Below are 23,370 nucleotides of genomic sequence, written 5' to 3' on the forward strand. Positions count from 1 at the left end.
AAAAAAAAAAAAGCTGGCATTAACAGCCTAATAAATAAATAAAGCCTAATAAAGACATTACACAATAAAAAAATATCCAGCAAGGCAGCTATATTTTGAAGGCTTTATTTTAACAATCATAAAAACTTGTTTGCAAGTAGTAACATAGGCTTCAAAATGCATAAAGACAAATCTGACAGAATTACAAGGAGAAAATGACAAAACCACAACAACATCCTTAATAAACTGATAAACCAAAGTGACAGAATTCTGGTCAAGATACAGAAAACTTGGGAACAAGTACAATTTAACAGACAGACCCTATACCTCCAAAGTAAAGAATACAAAGGAAATGTTTACAAATGCTGAACACGTACGAGATCTAAGGGAAAGTCTCAAAAAAAAATCCATCAGGGCGCCTGGGTGCTACAGTCAGTTAAGCATCCAACTAAGGCTCGGGTCATGATCTCATGGTTCAGGAATTCCAGCCCCACTTCGGGATACGCACTCTCTCTCCCTCTCTCTCAGCCCTTTGCTCAACTCACGCTCTCTCAAAATAAGTAAATACATACATACATATTTTAAAAATCCATAAAAAGCAAATCATCTTTGAAAATAATGTAATTAGGGGCGCCTGGGTGGCGCAGTCGGTTAAGCGTCCAACTTCAGCCAGGTCACGATCTCCCGGTCCGGGAGTTCGAGCCCCACGTCAGGCTCTGGGCTGATGGCTCAGAGCCTGGAGCCTGTTTCCGATTCTGTGTCTCCCTCTCTCTCTGCCCCTCCCCCGTTCATGCTCTGTCTCTCTCTGTCCGAAAAATAAATAAAAGTTGAAAAAAAAAAAAAAAAAGAAAATAATGTAATTAAATTAGAAATTAACAATAAAAGCTCAGGGGCAAACACCTATATGTTCGGAAAATGTTTTAATTCGCTTATAACTAACTCATAAATTACAAGAAAACCATAATGCAAGTAATAAAATATCTAGAACTGAATGACAATGTAAGAACTATACGTTGAAACTTCTGGAAGGCACTGAAGTAACACTTAGAGGTAAACTTTATTAAGCTACGCCTCTATTAAAACACAAGAAGGAGGGGCACGTGAGTGGCTCAGTCAGTTAAGCGTCCAAATTCGGCTTAGGTCATGATCTCACAGTCCATGAGTTCAAGCCTCACATCGGGCTCTGTGCTGACAGCTCAGAGCCTGGAGCCTGCTTCAGATCTGTGTCTCCCTGTCTCTGCTCCTCCCCTGCTTGTGCCCTGTCTCCCTCTCTCTCTAAATAAATAAGCAAAACCAAACCAAACCAAACCAAAACAAAACTAAAACATAAGAAAGACTGTAAAACACTGAGTTAAACAACCAGCTTAAGAACTTAAGAACGACAGCGTGAAGTCAAAGAAAGTAGGAAATAATAAGGGTGCCCGCGGGGCTCAGTAGGTAAAGCCTCCGACTCTCGATTTGGGCTCAGGTCACGATCCCACAGCTTGTGGGCCTGAGCCCCCTGTCAAGCTCTGCACTGGCAGTGCGGAGTCTGCCTGGGATTCTCTCTCCCTCTCTGCCCCTCCCTGGCTCTCATGCACTCTCTCTAAATAAATAAACATGAAAAAAAAAAAAAAAAGAAAGAAAGAAAGAAACCGATTCAGTTGTCAATAGTTTGCCTCTGAGACAGACATGAGGAAAAGATATTATAGCCAAGTTTTATCAAACTTTAAGAGACGCAGAATCTCTGTGCTACATGAATTGTTTCAGAAGACAGGAAAGAGGGAAGGCTACCCAATTCATTCCATGAGAATGGAATATAGCCTTGATGCCAAAGCAGCCAACATGAATTAAAAAAAAGTATGAGACACAGATGCAAAAATCCTAAATAAAGTCATCATTAAACCACATTCAACAGCCCATGTAATAAAAAATCATTACAAAGTAGGTGATCCACAATGCAAGGAAAGTGGAAAAATCACTGTAATCTATCACATAACAGATTTCACAGCAGCAAAAACCACCTTCAGAGATGCAAAAAAACATGAATTGATGCTCAAAGTCCTTAGCAAATCTGCAGAGGGAATTTTCTGAATATGTTAAAGGAAATGAAAATATAAAGACTACAGGGGCACCTAGGGGGCTCAGTCGGTTAATCATCTGACTTTGGCTCAGGTCATGATCTCACGATTCGTGAGTTCGAGCCCCGTGTCGGGCTCTGTGCTGGCAGCTCAGAGCCTGGAACCTGCTTCGGATTCTGTGTCTCCCTCTCTCTCTGCCCCTCCCCCGACTCGCACTCTGTCTCTCTCTCCCAAAAATAAACAAACATTAATTTTTTTTTTTAATATATAGACTACAGCAAATAGAAATAGTGGTAAGACATCAGAAGCATTCCTATTTCAGTCAGAAACAACACACGATGCCAGCTTATTCTACAATTTCATGTTACACTAAGAAGCCCACCCAATTTAACAAGGCAAAAACTAAAAGGTATAAAAATCAGAAAAGACAAACTTATTCGACATAGAAATCTACTGTGCTCATCTACAGAGAGAATCAACTAATCACCTACTATAAATAAGTTCGGTAGGGTTACTTGATACAGGAGTACCTATACTTCAATAATCAATGAAAAAAAAATTTTTTTAAACCCCAGAAGATAATATGCTATTCACAACAACAAAATCTAGGTACCCAGTAGCAAATCTAACTAAAAATTTACAAGATAGAAAAATCTACTACTGAAAAGCTTAAATACATATGCGACGTTCATAGAAAGAAAGTTACAATAAAGTCAACCATAAATTAATTAATCCATAATTTAAGGAATATTATTAATCCATAAATTAAGGAAATTCCACTAAAAATTCAGAGTTTAAAATTTTTTGAGTTTGAGAGAGAGAGAGAGAATGAGAGAAACAGAGAATAAATAGCGGAGGGGCAGAGAGAAAGGAAGACACAGAATTCAAAGCAGGCTCCGTGCTGTCAGCACAGAGCCCAACGTGAGGCTCGATCTCACGAACCATGGGATCATGGCCTGAGCCAAAACCCAGAGTCGTACACTTAACCAACTGAGCCTCCCAGGCACCCCTAAAAATTTGGAATTTTCATGGATACACATCCAAGGATGTTCACTGAAGCACTATTAAGAGAGCATTATAATGGAGTTAACCTAAGAGTTCTGTTCTAGGTGACAGATAAATTAATCAAGGTAGTCACGCTGCAGGCCATAGCACCCCCGGGGTTGTGCAACATGGCAGCTGGTTGCCACAGAACAGAATTCTATGCTATTGGTCAAGTGACCCAGAGCCATCAGGGTGAGTGAAAACACCAACTGCAGAGGGACACGGGGTGATATGTGCATGTATACACACATACTTTTACCTTTAAATATATGTAATAAAATTAAAAATAGAAAAAGATTGGGGCACCTGGGTGGCTTAGTTGGTTAAGCGTCCAACTCTTGATTTAGGCTCAGGTCATGATCTCATGGTTCAAAGTCCGAGTCCCGTGTCAGGTTCCGCACTGGTAGTGCAGAGCCTGCTTGGGGTCCTCTCTCTCCCTCTCTGTTACTCCCTGGCTCACTCTGTCTCTCTTAAAAATAAATTTTAAAATGTTTAAAAAAATAAATAAAAAGGGGCGCCTGGGTGGCTCAGTCGGTTAAGCGTCCGACTTCGGCTCAGGCCACGATCTCATGGTTTCTAAGTTTGAGCCCTGTGTCAGGCTCTGTGCCGACAGCTCGGCGGAGCCTGGAGCCTCCTCCGGATTCTGTCTCCCTCTCTCTCTGCCCCTCCCCCGCTCATGCTCTGTCTCCTTCAAAAATAAATAAAAACATTAAAAAAATTTTTCTTAAAAAAATAAAAACGAATAAAAAGATTATATGTGAACCTCAGGATAATGGTTTCCTTAGAGAGGGAAAATGGAAAGCAGGTCAGGGAGCTGGATTGAGAAGGGTTTCAACAATACCTATACAATTTTATTTTGAACAAAAACATAAAAAAGGAAAGGCACAGCAAAGCATGAATGTGAGTGAGGCACAGGAGCACTTTTTGCACTGGTCTCTGTACTTCTGGATTCTTTTACACACAAAGTAAATAAACATAAGGATCCCAGAGAATAGTCCTATTATATATAAGATGACAAAGTTTACTTTTATGTTCTCGCCTCATTCTCCTCAACCTTCTTATCGCTGTGTTGTCAGAGGGTTACTGGGAAGCAGGATTTACAGGAAGGAGGACAGGGACACTGGTCAACTCTCGGCTGGGGGAGGTCTTAGCGTGAGCTGGGAAGCCAAGGCTGCGTGCCCTGCCCTGCGGTGTCAGGTCCGGCCGAACCTGCTGCAGAGCAAGGCTTCCGAGTCTCCCTGTTCTCTTCTTTCTTGGCTTAAATTCTTTCACAGCGATTATGGAGCAATCGCCTGACTTTCTTAAATCCCCACACTGATAATCCTCAGTGAAAAATGATAGTTAGTATCAAAAATATTTTATTTTTAAAATCTTAACCGATTTTGAGCCAATAGTTTATAAATATTTTATTTATTTTGGGACAGAGAGAGACAGAGCATGAACGGGGGAGGGGCAGAGAGAGAGGGAGACACAGAATCGGAAACAGGCTCCAGGCTCCGAGCCATCAGCCCAGAGCCTGACGCGGGGCTCGAACTCACGGACCGCGAGATCGTGACCTGGCTGAAGTTGGACGCTTAACCGACTGCGCCACCCAGGCGCCCACCAATAGTTTATAAATAAAACCCATGAGATAAAACGCATTCCTCCACACGAGAGGCACAACCCTTTACATTTGTCAAGAACCCTCCCGGAAGCAGGTGTCCTCACGTACCTCCTCAGGGACTCGATCAAGGCCGCTCTGGGATCAGGCGTTTTCGGGAGCTGCGGGGGAAGATGGGAGTCAAGTGAGGCACCCGCTCTCTGCCAGCAGGGCCCCAGGCCCGCGACCGCACGTACTGACCACTCGAGGCGTGAGGAGGGCAGGGAGAAAGTGAGCCGTGTAGTAGGGTCTCCTGAAGATGCTGCAGCACAGGAGAGCGGGGTAGGAGGGTCACACACTCGGTCAGACGACACAGGCATTAGAGGCCCTTACTGACAACGACGAAATCCATTTCCACGGACAGCCACTACATTTCAGAGGCTGTCTCACATCCTATCACGTGACTGTGACATCACACCACAGTTTTAAGTCTTCTTTTTCACCGTTTTGGGACATTTCCCACACAGGGAAGCAACAAGCTCGCGTCCCAGGGAATCTGGAAGGCACTCTGCCCGCCGCACAGCCGTGCGATCTGGGCCGGTCACTTCAGGTCAGCTGTGGGCGCTCCCCTGGGGCTGAGCTCGGAATCCTGGGAGCGGGGGTCAGGTCACAGCTCTGAGAAGCAAGGCCTTCGAAAAGCTGCCGCACACTGACAGTAACCACAGTTGAAAACGTTTCGGGACCACACAAAACCCACAACAACCTTGCTATTCGATTCTGTCCTGGCTGCACTTCGGTCACCCATGAAGCATCAGTAACAAAGTTATTGCCCTAAACCCCCTAAGTGGGGGCTCTTCTCCACACTACCTGTCAGCTTTTATCAAGAAAACAAGGTTCACAGAAAGGCTCTGCACGACTTTTGCTGGACATCTACCCTTGGAGACCCACAAACACGATAGCCATTCTACTCCGACTGGCTCTGAGAACAGACAGGACGGCTCGGGGAAGCACGACCCTACCTGGCCTCCATGACCGCAGAGGGGATTCTCCCTGTGTGTTCAAACACCGCGATGGCCTTCTCCACATCCTGGTGCGCTTGGCTGTGGGGCTGGCTCCGTACAGGGAGGGTGGGAAGGGAACACAGGATGTGGAAGAAAAGACACTGAGAAGGGTGTCATGAGCCTCCCCTCGAGCACAGCTCTGCCATGTCAGGGTGGATGGCGAGTGCTCACTGCCAGCACGGCAAGGGAACGTTCCAACCATTACCAGCAAGACCACACAAAGGCCCCAGCCGCTGTTTCCTGCTCTCAGAGAGCTCGCGTCTGGCAATGAGCCGCCCCACTAACCACTCGACACGTCTGGGACCCTCTGCCACCCTCCCAGGTCCCCCTAGGAGAATAAAAGGGCCTAAAGAAAGATCTGAAGTGGGAAGGGTAAGAGTCTTAACTTTTGAGACTTAAAAAAAAATGTGAAATGACTTATGAGCAGCAAGACATCTTAAATGGACAGCTGCATTAAACACTTACAAATATTCACGGAACGCGTCACGGGCCGCTGTGAGGGCTCTCCGGCAGCTCACAGCTTTTACAAAGTTTTTGAGGCTCTCAAAACAATGCATACAAACACCACACAGCATTCTGACTTCTGCTTTACGTAAATATAGTTAACGCTTTTTTCTGTAATTCTCAGAAAAACATGATCTTCCCCCTACCCCATTTGAAAGACCTCCTGCTCTATGCAAACCCACATGAACCAAGATCTAAATGACAGACTTTCCTTCACACAGTGACCTGCTCTGCTCCTGCTCTGAAAAGGGCAGAGCATCACAGAGTAAGTACCTGCCAGTTAGCTCCCACCCTCAAGCTGCACCAGAAAGAAAAGGCTCAAACGCTCAGCTCAGAGTGAGCTTGGTGAGCACAGGCGACAGGCCTCAAGGGGCAGTAGAACCGAGGTGACATTACCTCTGTCACATCCCTGGCTGAAGACAGATCCTCGTAGAGGCCCATGTTTTCCAGAGAAACCTGCAGAGGAGACGTGTTTGGGGATGGGAGGACCAGGCGGGCTCTGGGCTCTGCGGGGAAAGGCTGAGGAAGGAGCTGTTGCTGGGGAGGGGAGGCCAGGACTCGCCTTCAGGTCGGCCAGGCGCGTCTTGGCCAGCGTGACATAGTCTGTGAGGAGGGAGCGGTACTTGCTTGGCACCAGCGGTGGGTGGAGAATGTGCGCCTGTGGGCAGATGGCAGAGCAGGTGACACCAGCCCGTGAACTGCTGGTGACTTTCCGGGGAGGCAGCAACAGCCCGCTTCCGAAAGCTGCACTTGTTGGACGTCGGGAGGGTCCAAGGGTTAGCCCAAGACCCTGGGGGCTGAAGCCAGAGGTGGGACAGAATCCCAGGGTCTCTACCTGCTCCCACGGACATCCATGGAGCAGAAGAGGGCCAGAAGAGGCGTTCAGAAGAGGGCCATGCCAGGGAGAGCATGGGGTGGGGCCCACCCACAGAGATGGCCCGTCACCCACCGCACCCCAGCGCCCCCGCTCAGGCGCTGTCCTCCAGGGCTGCGGCTACAGCACCATCACAGCAGTGCCCAGGAGACAAGGGGTCAAGTCCCCACGGAAGGGTGGGAAGGAAGTTCTGGGCTTCACTCAGTGGTGGCAAGTTCTTTATTCTCCTTCCTCCATTCCGTCAGATGTATTCTTTGGAACGTAAGGCAAATGTCGTATTTACAAAAAAAGAAGTGAAAATCAGACTCCAGGTGCCCTACCCGCCCAAAGAATGCTGGCTATAGTCATCTCATTTTAAAAAAGAAAGCCTGGGCGCCTGGGTGGCTCAGTCGGTTAAGCGGCCGACTTCAGCTCATGTCATGATCTCGCGGTCCGTGGGTTCGAGCCCCGCGTCAGGCTCTGTGCTGACAGCTCAGAGCCTAGAGCCTGTTTCAGATTCTGTGTCTCCCTCTCTCTGACCCTCCCCCATTCATGCTCTGTCTCTCTCTGTCTCAAAAATAAATAAATGTTAAAAAAAATTTTTTTAATAGAATAAAATAAAAAAGAAAGCTTGCAGTAAGGCATTTTTAATAACCAGATTCATATAGATTTGTTACTAAAAATGCACACTCAGGGCACCTAGGGGGCTCAGTTGGTTGAGCGTCCACATTTGGCTCAGGTCACGATCTCACATTTGTGAGTTCGAGCGCCACGTCGAGCTCGCTGCTGCTGGCGCAAAGCCCGCTTCGGATCTTCTGTCTCCCTCTCTCACTGCCCCTTCCCCGTCTGTGCATGCTCCCTCAAAATAAATAAACTTAAGACATTTAATTAAAAGATAATAAATTATGAAGGTCTTCCCCCCTGGAAGTAAAGGCCATGGGCACTTTGGGGTATATCCTTCCAGTTCTTCCTTGATATAAAAATGTATCATTTTATATGGTAACTGGAGTTTAAATAAAACATGAAGCTACAAAAAGAACAAAAAAGAAAAAATACCTATTTTAAAACTTTTTTTAAATTTTTCTTAACATTTATTTATTTTTAAGAGAGAGAGAGGAGGAGACAGAGCATGAGCAGAAGAGGGACAGAGAGAGAGGGAGGAAAAAAGACGTATCATTTTAAAAGCAGACACATGGGGCTGGACCGCACATGCACGTGCTCCTCCCGCTGAGCGGGGGCTGGGGACACCCTCCTGTGCCCGCAACAGACCCGCCCCACCCTCTGCACGCGACACCGCGCTCACCGACCACCTGCCAGCGACGCGCACCGGCTGGTTCCCGGGCGATCGACTGTCCCAAACGTGGCCCCGGTGCCCAGGGCACGATGACTTCCCTCCTTTGAGGCCTGCACGGAGGAGGGACGCCCGGGCGGCTGGGACTGTACTCACCTGCATGTACCGGGGCGCCTCAAAGGGCACGAGGTCTGACAGGAACTTGAAGAGGAAGACCAGCGTCTTCTTGCTGCAACAGTGGGAGCCCCTTGAGCTCCCAAAGGAGGCCTGGAGGGAGAGGCCGGCGTGAGGGCCAGGTGGCCGGCTCCACGAGGGGCTGTGCCCGCCACACAGCGATCTGTCACACGGCGCCTGGCGGCAGCCGTGCCTCCGCCACATAAACAGAAACTCAATTGCAATGAAAGGGAAACAGAGCCGCCTGGGGCCCTGAAATCTTACGCTATGGCTCTGCCTGACTGAAGAGACGGGCTGAGGGGTTATTTAAAACGACAAGTTATGGGGCACCTGCGTGGCTCAGTCGGTTAAGCGGCCGACTTCAGCTCAGGTCATGTTGTCCGTGAGTTCGAGACCCGGGTCGGGCTCTGTGCTGACAGCTCAGAGCCTGGAGCTGCTTTGGTTTCTGTGTCTCGCTTGGTCTCTGCCCCTCCCCCACTCACACTTCCTCTCTCTCTCAAAAGTAAATAAACATTAAAAAAAAAAACAAACCCTTTAAAACGAAAAGGTAAAAATACATTCCTAGGGGAACCTGGGTGGCTCAGTCAGTTAAGTGTCTGACTTGGGCTCAGGTCATGATCTCGCAGTTCGTGAGTTCAAGCCCCGCATCAGACTCTGTGCTGACAGCTCAGAGCCTGGAGCTGCTTTGGTTTCTGTGTCTCGCTTGGTCTCTGCCCCTCCCCCACTCACACTTCCTCTCTCTCTCTCTCTCTCAAAAGTAAATAAACATTAAAAAAAAAAAAAAAAACCCTTTAAAACGAAAAGGTAAAAATACATTCCTAGGGGAACCTGGGTGGCTCAGTCAGTTAAGTGTCTGACTTGGGCTCAGGTCATGATCTCGCAGTTCGTGAGTTCAAGCCCCGCATCAGACTCTGTGCTGACAGCTCAGAGCCTGGAGCTGCTTCGGTTTCTGTGTCTCCCTCTCTCTCTGCCCCTCCTCCGCTTGTGCTCTTTCTCTCTCAAAAATAAATAATAAACATTAAAAAATTAAAAAAAAATACATTCCTATAGGGGCACCTGGGTGGCTCAGTCAGTTGAATGTCCAACTCTTGGTTTTGGCTCAGGTCATGATCCCAGAGTTGTGGGATCGAGCCCCAAGTCAGGTTCTGCACTGAACAGAGAGCCTGCTTGGGATTCTCTCTCCCCCCATCTCTCTGTCCCCACCCCCGCTTCCTCTGAAATAAAATAAATAAATAAATAGTACCATATATACACATTCCTATAGAAAACAGTAACTGTGGCATCTTTTTGTGACCCTCGGAGGCACAGTGCATTAGCTCCCCTAACAAGGACCCTTTCCTAAACATACACATTCTACATGATGAAGCCACTTCTGAACACACAGAAACTCTCACTCTTCTGTGAGGAGACAACGTCACTGCAGGGGAAGTGGCCAAGGAGGACAACTCCTCAGGACACCGAACCCAGCTTTCCTGGGAGGGAACCGAGGGCTCCCAGGGAGTGTCGGGAATTCCAGAACGGCCAATGGACCCGAAGAGCCAGTGAGCCTCTGCCAAGAGAACCCAACACCCAGCCACACCAGGTCCTGCCCAGCCCAGCCCACCAGAACTATGCAGCCACTGCTCCTGTGGCGGGAGGCCGGCCGAGCACTTCTGTCAGAGCACACAACATACCTGTGTGGGAGGAGGGCGCAGACAGACAGGCAGACACAAACAGCCACCAGATACGGGGAAGATGGCGGAGTAGGAGGGCCCGAGACCCCCTCGTCCCACGAACACAACGAGGTAACTATCAAATCATCCCAAGTGCCCCAGAAATCAACCTGAAGACCGGCAGAACGAGAAGAGATGTGCTTTGGGGGAGAAACAGATGACGGCCACTGTGCTGGGACGGAGCCGCCTCTGCGGGGAAGGGTGAGGACAGAATGCACACAGGGAGCTCACGGGAAGACGGAGCCCCACAGCAACTGGCTCGGAAAGCGAGAGGGCCCATTCAAGTTCTTGCAATCAGCAGGGCTTCAGGCCTAGAGTTCTAAAGCGCAGGGGCCTGGCTCAGGGAGAGCCCGGAGGGCACTGTGCTGCTCCTGGAGAGAAGGCAGGCAAACAGCCCAGGGACCGGAGGCATGGAAACCATGATCTGAAGAGACCTGAAGAGCCCCCGGAGCACACAGGGCGAGGTGATTTGCTCATCTCAGAGGGCTGGGCCCAGAGAGACCACTCACAGAGAGACCCCCTCCAGGAACAAAGACTTGACAGGCGCCACCTCCCTCCCGCCCCTCAGCACAAGCACAGGGACGCCTGCGGGAACCAGCGGAGTCGGGCACCACTTGCTTCCTAACTCGCTCACACCAAACGCTCAACCCCCGCCCTCCCACCCCGTCACCCCCGCCACACGCTCCAGCGCAGCTGCCCTTCCCAGCAGGCTCCCTTCCCCCAGAAGACCGGCCCAAACCCCTGCTCACACCGCTGTCTCGCCACCAGGGAGTTTTGCGAGGCCTCGCTTCCACAATCTCATTTCACAAGCAGACCAGAGCACCGCTACTTAAAACGCGCCACATTCAGACCAATCGTCGCCCACAAGAGGCAAAGAGCCTCTGCAGACAACTGGCCTGAAGGATAAAGCAGCCAGGACACAACAGCAGAGCACACGCTGCACACACTGGGGACACTTGCTGAGCGCCCTGGGGACAGGAGACATGACACTGAAGGGCAGTCCGGGACCTCTTCAGAAGGCCGTTACCCTCAAGATCAGGAGACTGACTTTCCTAACACACAGAAGTAGGTGCAGAGACTTAGACAAAATAAGAAGACAAAAGAATCTGTTCCAAATGAAAGGACAGGACAAGACCACAGCTGGAGATCAAAGCGAGGCAACTGTAAGTAACATGGCTGATGGCCAATTTAAGCAACAATCCTAAGGATACTCACGGGACTTGAGAAAGAGTGGAGGACATCAGTGAGACCATTAACACAGACATAAGGAATAACACAGCAGAAATAAAGGGTTAAATTAAAAAAAAGAAAGAAAGAAACACACTAGATGGAATGAAGGGCAGGCTGGAAGAAGCAGAGGAATGAATCAATGACCTAGAAGACAGAGTAATGGAAAGCAACGAAACTCAACAAAAGAGAGAAAGAAAAATTATGCAACATTTTAGGGAGAACAGACTTAGGGAACTCAGTGACTCCTTCAAATGTACTAACATTAGCATTAAATGAGTCCCAGAAGAAAAAGAGTGAGAAAGGGTGGCAGAGAATTTCTTTGAAGAAATAATAGCTGAAAATGCCCTTAATCTAAGGAAGGAAATAGATAACCAGATCGAAGTGGCACATAAAAGAGCCATCAAAATCAACAAAAGCAGATCCACACTAAGACATATTGTAATTAAATTTGTGAAATATAGTGAGAAAGAAAATATTTTAAAAGAACCATAACAGAGGAAGACTGCTACATACAAAGGAAACCCCATAAGGCTTTCAGAACATTTTTCGGCAGAAACTTTCCAAACCAGAAGGGAGGGGCTTGGTATATTCAAAGTGCTGAAAGGGAAAATTCTTCAACCAAGAATACTCTATCCAGCAAGGGATACTCTATTCATATACTCTATTCAGAATAGAGGAAAAGGGGCACCTGGGTGGCTCAGTCAGTTAAGCATCCGACTTGGGCTCAGGTCATGATCTCATGGTTCGTGAGTTTGAGCCCCACATCAGGCTCTTTGCTGACAGCTAGGAGCCTGGAGCCTGCTTCAGATTCTGTGTCTCTCCATCTCTCGGCCCCTCCCCTGCTCACACTCTGTGTCTGTCTCTCAATAATAAATAAATGTTAAAAAAAAAATTTTTTTTAAATGGGCAGAAGACATGAACAAACCTTTCTACAAAGACATACAGATGGCCATCAGACACATGAAAAGATGCTCAACATCACTCATCATCAGGGAAATGCAAATCAAAACTACAATGAGATACTAACTCACACCTGTCAGAATGGCTAAAATTAACAACACAAAAAACAATGGGTGTGGGAGAGGACGTGGAGAAAAGGGGAACAATTTGCACAGTTGGTGGGAATGCAAAATGGTGCAGTCGCTCTGGAGAACAGTGTGGAGGTTTCTCAAACAGTTAAAAATAGAATTACCCTACTACCCACCAATTACACAACTAGGTTATTTATCCAAAGGCTACAAAAATACTCATTCAAAGGGGTACGTGCACAACAATGTTTACAGTAGCATTATCTACAACAGCCATTATGGAAAGAGCCCAGATGTCCACGGAATGAGTGGATAAAGAAGATGTGGTACATACACCATAGACATTACTGAACCATCAAAAAGAATGAAATCCTGCCGTTTGCAAAGACGTGGATGGAGCTAGAACGTATTATCCTAAGCAAAATAAGTCAGTCAGAAAAGACAAATACCATCTGATTTCACCCATATGTGGAATTTAGGAAACAGAGGTGCCTGAGGGCTGAGTCAGTTGAGGACTGCCCCCACATCACTATTCAGGTCCCACCCAAGTACAGGGCCACCAACTCCCTCCTCTAAGGTGTCTGTCTACACAGAAGGGTTACCGACCCTTGGCAACATCCATTCAAATCAAGAGTGAGCCTCAATGACACCCTGGAAACAGGAAGAAAAACAAGCCACCACTCAGTCACTTGAGCGTCTGACTCTTGATTTTGGCTTAGGTCATGATCTCATAGTTCAAGGGTTTGAGTTCCACATGGGGCTCCATGCTGACAGTGTGGAGCCTGCTTGGAATTCTCTCTTGCTCTCTCTCTCTCTCTCTCTGCCTGTTCCCTGCTGGAAGATGTTCTCTAAATAAATACATAAAGAAACAAGTAAAAAAAATTTAAAAATTAAAAAAAAAAAGCCACCAGAGGAGACCCACAGCTTATTCGAAGTATTTATGTCAAGTACCTAAAATAACACACACACCTCCAAATCTGGGGTTACAACAGCATTTAGTGTCACTTCAGAGAAAAAAGTTTTTTTCATTAGAAAAATTACATCTAAGTACATACCATGATCAGCTAAGAACCGTAATTCAGGACCCCAAAGGGCTCAAATTTAAAATCATCACATTGGCCTATTTACATTAACACTCTTTTTTTTTTAATTTTTTTTTCAACGTTTATTTATTTTTGGGGGGACAGAGAGAGACACAGCATAAAGGGGGGAGGGGCAGAGAGAGAGGGAGACACAGAATCGGAAACAGGCTCCAGGCTCTGAGCCAGCAGCCCAGAGCCCGACGCGGGGCTCGAACTCACGGACCGCGAGATCGTGACCTGGCTGAAGTCGGACGCTTAACCGACTGCGCCACCCAGGCGCCCCAACACTCTTGAAAATAAAGATTAAAACAGATCTTTAAACACTGAACATACACTTAAACATCTGTCAAACTCGCACAAACATTCACCTACATTGGGTACATTTTATGTAAATTCTATCTCCATAAACTTGATTTAAAAGGTAAAAGGAAAAACAAAACAAAACAAAACAAAAAACACACAATCAACACAGCACTTCCCAAGCATTCCTGTCCATGTGTTGTCCTGAGAAGTGGGCAAAACCCAGGCCAGGGGATACCTGGTTGTGACCGAATCACCTAGGCACAGCAGACACAGGAAACAGGCCAGTGTGACCACAAAGGGTCCCCTGGCTGTGGACACTGCCAACAGCCCCATGTGCGTCCCGTGGGTGCTCCTGGGCCGACAGCCCACTGCTGGGGGAGCACAGGGCTGACCGGAATCAGCTCCAAGGAATAAAAGAACAAAGAAAGAATCCCACAACCACGGTGCTGTACCAATGCCCCAGGCAGGGGCCGATCCAGGCTCTCCGGTGTCTGTGCAGGTGCAGCTAATGCTCAGAACTGGAGGAAGATGGGCTCCCCACAAACCACCACCAACTACACCACCCTGGCAGCATGGCAAGAAAACCCAAAACCTCAACGAAGAATGAGATAGCTTTTTTTTTGGGGGGGGGGGTGCAAGTAAGGGAGGGGTAGAGAGAGAAGCGGGGCTCACCCAGGGTGTGAGCTCATCCGAAGTGGGACTCGCACTCACGAACCTTGAGATCATGACCTGAGCTGAAGTCAGACACTTAACTGACTGAGCCACGCAGGCGCCCAAATTAGACAGCCTTTTAAATGACAGATTTACACACACCCAACCTTCAAAGTTGATGTCTGGAAGATGCCTTCTCAGAGGCGAGACTCGGCAGGCCGTGCACAGCTGCACAGATGTGGTGGAAACAAAGAGAAGACCGCGCGGAAGGTGAGGGGCACCCTTCTGGGATAAGCACACTGTGCCAAGGGCAGCGGGCACATTTGTTTTCCTGGTTTCCTGACCGCACTCCCGTGCTCGGAGACCTGACTGGGCAGGCAAGGAGGCCATGAGAGGAGGGAGCAAAGCCCAGACAGAGCAGCACGGGGCTCCGGCGGGGGGAGGGCAGGGAGAGGAACAGACCTGACCCACAGAGTGCATCTGTTCCTAGGACGGCGAGTCAGAGACCCACCAGTGGCTGCTGGGGGGCAGCTCACCTGGAACCAGTCTGCATAGGACGGGAACACAGATGGGCCCTCCAGCGCAGCCTGACGCACAACCAGGAACGCAGTGACCATGCTGTCCAGGTCGCAGTTCTCGAACGCACGGGCCAGCAATCGGGCCACCCAATCTAGGAGGGAACGACCACAGTCACAGTTGGCAGACAAGGGCATCAGCAAAGAAAACGCAGACGTCCCGCCAGGGATAGGGCACGGCAGTCAGGAGAACACGCACGCGCAGTGCCCAGTTCAAGAGCCTGGGTAACGAGTGACCCCAAGAGCCAAACACTGATCACGGGAGGCTGTAGCAAGATCGCCACCACGGGAGGCGGACCAAGGGCACAGACAAAAAGACACAGGGCGCCATCGAGGCCGGTGAGCGGAGCCCGCATTCCACGGACAGGCTCACCCACAAACTACAGGACACGCACGCACACGCAACGCACGGCTCCCACCCAGGTGCACCTTTAACCAGCTGCTGCGCCTCGGGTAAGCAGATCACCAGTGTGGACACGCAGGAGAGCACATGCTGCCAGTTCACCTCGTGTGTTTCCAGAACTTCCTGCAAATGGCCAACTAGCTCCTCTGGACTTAGCATCGTGAAGAGCTGAAAGAAGTGTCAAAACAAGCCGCTCGTCAGGCGGTGGGGCCTCAGCTCCGTCCCACTTCCCGTCGGACACGACGTGGGGTCGACACGGCGACACGTGTGGGCAGGTGAGGAGGTGCTCTGCCCAAGCGAGACGTCCGGTCTCGGGGGCCCCCGGGGTCCAGGTGTGGATGGCGGGGCCCACGGAGCCCCCTGGCCTCTCTCCCCGGGGCGGGAGCCACAGAGGCTCGCGGCAGCAGTGCCTCCTGGCGCAGGGGGCATCCGGTCTGAGCACGGCGACACCCACCCTGCGGTATAGGCCGGTGAGCAGAGGGTGGGTCTTCGCAAAACTCCACTCTTTCTGCATCTGAACAGCATCAGAAACTTCATTCATGAACGAGAAGAGACAAAGAGGTCAAGTCAGTAATCATGAAAAGCTGTGCCTTGGCTCAATGTCAAAAAAGCCTGGTTTAATTTCCATTTTTCAATTGTTACCTGAGTTCACCATTTCCCTGTTTTCCCCATTTTCTATCAAATGCTTGTATCTTTGGCCCAGCTCCCTGCCGGTAATCTTCATCATATCTGCTATGGTTTCTAATCCATTAGTTACATGGTAATCTTCATCATATCTGCTATGGTTTCTAATCCATTAGTTACATTTTAACTTCGCTCCTTTACACCCTGTGTCATTAAGCAATCACTGAGGACACTGTTGAAAGGGTCGCTGACTGGAGCAGGCCCTTCAGAAAGTTTAACACAGCACCTGCTGGAAACATCCCTGCATCCCTCCCTGGGGCAGGACCTCCCCTGAGGACACACCACTGCTGGAGGACCCCCCCTTCCCCCCGAGGACACGCAGCTGCTGGAGGAACCCCCCCTGCCCCCCCCCCCGGGACATACTGTTGCTGGAAGAACCTCTCCCGTCCCCCCAGGACACACTGCTGCTGGAGGAACCCTCCCCCCCCCCCCCCCCCCCCCCGCCCAGGACACACCGCTGCACATAGAAAAAGCCTACTGGGCAAGGTTTTCATTTTCACCTCCTGAGTACCAGTGAAAACTTGCAAACACTGTCACCGAACAGATGGTGACACCAACCACAGGACACCCACTGGAGGATGATATGCCGTTAACCACTTTTAAGAAAAGCATATAAGGGCCTGGCGGGCTCCAACTCTTGATTTCAGCTCAGGTCATGATCCCAGGGTGGTGGGATCAGCCCTACGTCAGGCTTTGCACTGACAGTGTGAAACCTGCTTGGGATTCCCTGTCTCCCTCTCTCCCTGCCCATCCCACACACGCGCTCACTCGCTCTCTCTCTCTCTCAAAAAAAAAAAAAAAAAAAAAAAAAAAAAAAAAAAAAAGCAGCAGCATGTGATTACAACTGAATCTTGAACAGCACGGATTTGAAATGTGTGTGGGCCTACTTACATGCAGTTTTTTCCTGATAAATACAGCGTAATACATTCTCTCATGATGTCTGAATATTATTTCCTCCAGCTTACTTTACCGTAAGAACACAGTACATAACACATGTACCGTACAAAATCTGTGTTAATCGACTGTTTCTGTTACCTGTAAGGCTTTGGTCAACAGTAGGCTGTTGGGAGCTAAGTTCTGAAAAGTCAAAAAGCTATACGCAGATTTTCAACTGCACATGGGGTCAGGGTCCCTAACCCCACATCATTCAAGGACCAACTGTGCATAAGAAAACGCTTATATGATTTATTAAAACAAAACCTAGTAATTCACTCTGATAACTAGATTTTCATGATCTACTGAGAAAAGACCACAAGAAAAGTTTTGCGTTAAAGATATTTCTATTGTGGTGACAAAATGGCTGATGGGTGACAGTTCTCCTTCCCCTACTTTGTTAGTACTGAGCTTTTTTAATGAGCATGTGTAACTTTCAAATGAAGACGTTCGAGGATAACGTGTCCTCATGCTCTCGAGCCGTCTCAGAGTCCTGCCATCTGGGCCCAAGCTCCCATCGGGAGCCAAACAACCTGGGCTCTGGAACCTACCTCTCAGCACAGGCTTGTGGGTTAGCACCTGAGTCAGAGTATGACTGAAAAATCTCTTAGGAGGATCTGTCGAAATCATTCTGTCATACGTGTGTCCACAGAACACGCCGAACCTGCAAACACAACGTTAAGAGGCGCTCAGCAAAAGAGGGGCCCTCCAGGGTCCCGGCCGTGCCAACAGCTCATCAAAGGCTCCTTCTGTCCAGCAAGGCTGCACGGACCTCGAGGCCCCCAACTCTCAGCTCAGGGGGCGCAAAGGCTCGCCCTTTCCAGAACCCAGAAACGTTCACTCTGCCGGGCCGCGGTGCCACAGACTCGAAGTGGGAGTCTGGAGAAGTGTGGGTCTAATAAGAAAGGGACCGTCCATAGAGCAGAAAAGCCAGAAAGGGATCGGAATGACCTGCGCAAGCCTGGGTCAGTGCACAGCAATCTGCAAACGTTACAAAGCCTCAGCCTCCCCATCTGTGAAATGGGAACCAGGGGCCAGCAGGGCCTGGGCCAGGCTTGGCAGAGTGCCTGGCACACAGACGTTCAGATGCAGCAACGGTTCCCGAAGCTGACGAAGCCTCATGACACGACAAGGAAGGAAGAGCAGCGGGCAAGGGACATCACTGACAGGTCAGGAGTGACAAAGGGTGATGGGGCTGCCGGACACTGGAGCCCTGAGGGCAATTCACTGTGCCAGCGTCAGAGCCGCTGACAGCCGCAGCCAGCTTCTCGGGTGGAAGACCAGCCCCAGTCACGCAAGCAACGAGGAGACACCGAGCAGAAGGGGTGGCCTTCCCGAGGGCCAGACTGGGATGCAAACCCCCGTGGGCCAGGAAGCCTGGCCGCCCGGACCGGGGAGGGAGAGGGGTCTGCTTTTATCGTCAACACTGGCAACTAATTAAGAAACTTAAAAAGAAACAAACATGCCAACAGTCATTACCTAACTCTCGGGACAGGAATCTGAGCAATCCAGTCAGGCGTGTTATAAAAGCAGAAAATGCAGAAAGCAAAGCAGTGTTGGTTGTACAGAGTTTAAGTACCGAATGACACAGCATGTCGGAGGGTCACGAGAATTACCGGAGAACAGGCAATCAGGAGCCAAACAATGAAAGAACAGAGGGTTTCCCAAGGCCTGGGAATGCTGGAAAACTCTCCTGGTTTCCCAGGAAAGAACCGACTTCCGGGCTGGCCTCATCCCACATGACTTTGAAGCAAACCCAGACACCCCAACAACCACTCCTCAACGTGAACTACCAGACAGCCACGCAGAGAGAAGGCTAACGTGGCAAATCCCGACCACGGGTGAATGTGAGTGCCGGCTTCAGGGCACACCGAGGGTTTGGTGGCCAGAGGGCATGGGCAGGGAAGCACGAGGGGAGAGCCGAGGCAGTGAGAAGGTCGCTCCAGGAGTGTCCTACCGCCCGCCACGACCCTCAGGGATCCGGGCTCAGACCAGGTGATGGAGGATTCCCGAAGAAAGGGGGAATCTTGAGAGGGAGCAGGCGGACCAGAGGGTTTCTAGCGCTTTCCAGAGGTCGTCCTCACCTGATGTCACAATGGCAGAGAACGTGTTCAGGAACCAGCTGTTGATCCTTCGGGACTGTTTCAAATACCCAGGACCTTTAAGGCAATAGGCACTGTCCCCTGAGCACACCCAGCAGGCCTGCTCCCAGGACTTACCAGCACTTCACCACCTTGTGCTGTGGGGACCCATCCTGCATGCCAGCGGCCAAAGCCTCGAGAGCGACTGAGGACAGATGGTGGGAACAGAAAACACATCAGCTCACCACCACAATCCATCAAAAACGACCCCCAACCAGTACTAGTGGACGAGTCAGGTAATGCATCTTTGGAGAAACCTCCTCCACTTCCAAATAACAGACCGCCGAGGCCTCCTAGGTCCCCACATGATACAAGTCCTCCCCATGCATCCCAGTGGTACCCGAGACGTAAGCCTTTTAAATCAATCAAAACACATAGACAATAAAATGCTTCCCTAATTAACCGTTACACTGGTTGTCATTTGTAGCTCTGGAGATTAAGTGCAAAGTCAGGAGAGACTGTAGAGGGTCAGTTCAGGTGAAGTACTTAAAATGCAAAGGCAGGAAACCTTGATAATTCCTAATAAGCAAACGAACTCATGGACAGGCTGGGGCAGGAGCAGGTGACTCACAGATCAGCATTCTCTGAAGTACAACAAATGCGAGCTGTCAAAGCACAAGACAGAAGTCACCGTTAATCATATATGCGTATCACACAAGAAGACCGGTCGCTCTACAGCAAAATGAGAAAGTGCATCCTAGACAGCACCCCAACGCTGGGGAGACCCTGACAGTGAAAGGGCAGACTTTCTGGAAGCATCCATCATACTCCCTGGGACCCTGGCCCGAAGCCTGCTGGCCTCCCACAGCCCCTGGCTCAGAGGGTTGGCAGAGCTCTGCTGGTGCAAAGTTCTCCCTTCCCACTCGTCTGAAAGCACAAGCTAGATTCTGGGCTCTCATGAAGGCCTTCACCCTCAAGAGCTGGATGAGGGAGTAACGTTACTCACGGAGCACCTCACGAAAACAAGATTCCCCCATCAAAGCTTATACACTATAACGTGGGTCAGTCAGATATTAGCCGCTGGTCCAGAAACTTGCATTCTCCTAACGAACCGACTCCCAGCTCTTCGGATCACTCTTCCTCCTACCTGGCCCATCTGCTCAGGCTCCACATTTCTGCTGAGATCCGAGTTTTTCTGAAATCCTCTCAAAACAAACATTTGCACAAGATCTGAAAGCCACAAAACCCAAAAACGTCAACGCACTGTGATCGTCAAATAGCTGTGGATGACACAGAGAACCCACTTTCCGGGGTCTGGAGCATGAGGACCCACAGGAGGCGTCACCCCACACACAAGCATTCACCAGCCCAACCCACAAAACCCTTCCTGAACCAGACTGTGCTCTTTGCCACTCTATTTGGAAGGGAAATTCTTATCATCCATCAAGTTTATGGGAAGGATTTTTCTCTTAAACAAAAAAGTAGCATCTGGGACATCTGGCTGGCTCAGTCAGTACAGCAGGTGACTCTTGATCTCGGGGTTGTTGAGTCTGACCCCCACATTGGGTGTAGGGATTACTTAAAAATTAAAAAAAAAAAAAAAAAACACCATCTAAGGGTTTCATGTGGATTATCTCTCCAGCCAATCTCCTACCTCAAAATATAAGGACTGTTCCAGGAAGACCCAGAAGCACTACATTCAGGAGAACGGGGCAGGAAATGGACCCATAAGTTCTGATAAAATTAAAGGACTGAAATCAAAAATATTTTGTCTAATCTTCAATTTAAATTCTCTGAGCCCAGACTACAGGATTCAGGAATCACAAGGAGCTCACATCCATCACCAAGAAAGCTTTGGGAAAAAGGAACATATCTTTTGTAATGTAAAAAAAAACTCACAAGCTGTGTGGAACATTCTACTTCTCATCTAATATGTTGCTTATTTGGAGATTTCATTCCTCAGAATTACTGACAACGGCAAGGCTCTGCTGGCTCAGAGAGCAGCCTAGGACCGGGCCCACCCAAAGGGAAAGACACCCAGAAAAGACAAGTGTGACAAGAAAACTGCCACTCCAAGCTACTGTCCAGGCAATGGACAGCATGGCGCCCCTGCTCTCACCCAGGGTCCGATGATGATTAGATCAGGCCGTGAGCTTAGCATGCCTGCCACACTTCCTGCTTTGCTTTCCCAGGGCACCTTTTGAAATAACTACTTAGGGGACGCCAGGGTGGCTCAGGCGGTTAAGTGTCTGACTTGGGCTCAGGTCACGATCTCTCAGTTTCTGAGTCCAAACCCCACACCAGGCTCTGTTCTGACAGCGCAGTCTCCTTGGGATTCTGCCTCCCTCTCTCTCTGCCCCTCCTCTGCATGGGCTCTTTCTCAAAAATAAACATTAAAAAAATAATAACCACTTAGAGTTGAACCCATAAAAAGTTGGTGACCTCAGGTCCAATCACCCCACAAGTAACGGGCACTCGTACCCTGTCTCCCGCTCGCTTGTGAACTTCCCTAGCTAACTGCAGCTCTCCTTTTCTGGGATCTGAAAGCAACAATTTCCGTGGCTTGACTTCCTTTCTGTGAGCACACTGAGGCTGCACCTCCAACCAACAGGGCCCCGGAGGTGTTCATCTCTCCAGAATGGGAGCTGAGGGAGCTCCCTGCAGACGCCGTGTGGTGGTCTTGTAGCTCTTGGTCCGGCAGATCGTAATCTGCATATTTTAAACACAGTAGCCACCGGCCCCCGACACAGCGGGTCAACAGACGGACTTGGCGAAACTTCCACAAAATTCAAATACGAGCAAACCCAGGCGGGAAGCCTGGGTGGAGACGGTCTCACGCGGTGGTGGCCCTAGATTTTCTTCTAGGTCGTTGGTGCACTGTGACTTAATTACCGCATGTTGTGTGAAGCAGGGCTCCAACTTCACGTGTATGGCCACCTGCCCCAATACCACTCGGCGAATGGACTGTTTTTCCGGATTCCCATGCCAGGGGTGCGGGGCTGTCCTGTTTCCCACAGACTGTCACAGCAAAAAGCATTCCCGGTGACCTAAAGTTTATCCGTGAACCTGCCCCTGTTGTGAACTTACCAGAAAGCATAGCACTGGCGATGTCATTGTACGGAGATGCTTCCATTTCCTCACACAGAAGGCACAGGTTCCTAAAGAGCCACGCCACTGTGGCCTGCGTGTCAGCATGACTAGGGACAAAGCACACACCATGTGCTCATCATCCCTCGATATCTACCAGGCCGTTTTCTTCCCCGGTCACTTCACTCAGAAGCTGGGGCACAGAGAACGATCTGGCGACCATGTGAGCTATTCCCAGAAGTCACAACGGGCCCAGCTGACATACACGGGGTATCGAAACAGCTGCTACTGACATTAAAAATGATCATTTTTGGGGCACCCGGGTGGCTCAGTCGGTTAGGCATCTGACTTCTGTTCAGGTCATGATCTGACAGCTGGTTGAGTTCAAGCCCCGTGTTAGGCTCTGTGCTGACAACTGAGATCCTGGAGCCTACTTCGGATTCTGTGTCTCCCTCTCTCTCTGCCCTTCCCCTGCTCATACTCTCTCTCTCTCTCTCAAAAATAAATAAACATTAAAAAAATTTTAGGGGCAAAAAAAAAGAAATTTTTTTTAGCGGTGCCTGGGTGACTCAGTCAGTTAAGTGTCTGCCTTCGGTTCAGGTCATGATCTCGCGGATTGTGAGTTTGAGCCTCACGTCAGGCTCTGTGCTGACAACTCAGAGCCTGGAGCCTGCGTTGGATTCTGTGTCTCCCTCTCTCTCTGCCCCTCCTCCAGTTGTGTTCTGTCGGTCTCTCACTCAAAAATAAAAACATTAAAAAAAAATTTTTTAATGTTTTTAAATAATCATTTTCAAAAAGTTTAGGGGCACCTGGATGGCTCAGCCGAGTCCAACTCTTTTTTTTTTTTTTTAATTTTTTTTTAACATTTATTACTTATTTTTGAGAGAGAGAGAAAGACATAGCATGAGCAGGGGAGGGGCTGAGAGAGAGGGAGACACAGAATCCGAAGCAGGCTCCAGGCTCTGAGCTATCAGCACAGAGTCTGATGCGGGGCTCGAAGTCACGAACCTCCAGTTCATGACGTGAGCTGAAGTTGGACGCCCAACCTACTGAGCC

The 23,370-nt window shown here is 49.3% G+C and overlaps 1 protein-coding gene across 8 annotated transcripts in view; it reads right to left on the reverse strand.

Annotated features, from left to right (window-relative positions):
- The window catches only part of FANCA (FA complementation group A), a 63,359-nt gene that overhangs the window by 27,518 nt on the left and 12,471 nt on the right, over window positions 1–23,370 (reverse strand). For 7 of the 8 annotated variants that reach the window (XR_006300223.1, XR_006300222.1, XR_006300224.1 and 4 more), the window contains exons 7-20: window positions 22,315–22,424; window positions 20,375–20,457; window positions 19,859–19,892; window positions 19,366–19,432; window positions 17,698–17,810; window positions 15,984–16,060; window positions 15,556–15,697; window positions 15,088–15,221; window positions 8,528–8,638; window positions 6,790–6,885; window positions 6,624–6,683; window positions 5,682–5,770; window positions 4,924–4,984; window positions 4,795–4,844 (exon numbers count right to left, since the gene is read on the reverse strand). Coding sequence is in view for 5 of the 8 variants with exons in the window: in XM_043599927.1 (XP_043455862.1) it covers window positions 4,795–4,844; window positions 4,924–4,984; window positions 5,682–5,770; window positions 6,624–6,683; window positions 6,790–6,885; window positions 8,528–8,638; window positions 15,088–15,221; window positions 15,556–15,697; window positions 15,984–16,060; window positions 17,698–17,810; window positions 19,366–19,432; window positions 19,859–19,892; window positions 20,375–20,457; window positions 22,315–22,424 (1,227 nt within the window). In the remaining 3 variants the exon portion in view is untranslated. Of the gene's footprint in view, window positions 1–4,794; window positions 4,845–4,923; window positions 4,985–5,681; window positions 5,771–6,623; window positions 6,684–6,789; window positions 6,886–8,527; window positions 8,639–15,087; window positions 15,222–15,555; window positions 15,698–15,983; window positions 16,061–17,697; window positions 17,811–18,625; window positions 19,328–19,365; window positions 19,433–19,858; window positions 19,893–20,374; window positions 20,458–22,314; window positions 22,425–23,370 lie in introns of those variants that run through there. The other variant, XM_043599930.1, reaches the window with a different exon arrangement.

This window comes from Prionailurus bengalensis, chromosome E2, assembly GCF_016509475.1.
Source record: "Prionailurus bengalensis isolate Pbe53 chromosome E2, Fcat_Pben_1.1_paternal_pri, whole genome shotgun sequence".
Classification (NCBI taxonomy): Eukaryota; Metazoa; Chordata; class Mammalia; order Carnivora; family Felidae; genus Prionailurus; species Prionailurus bengalensis.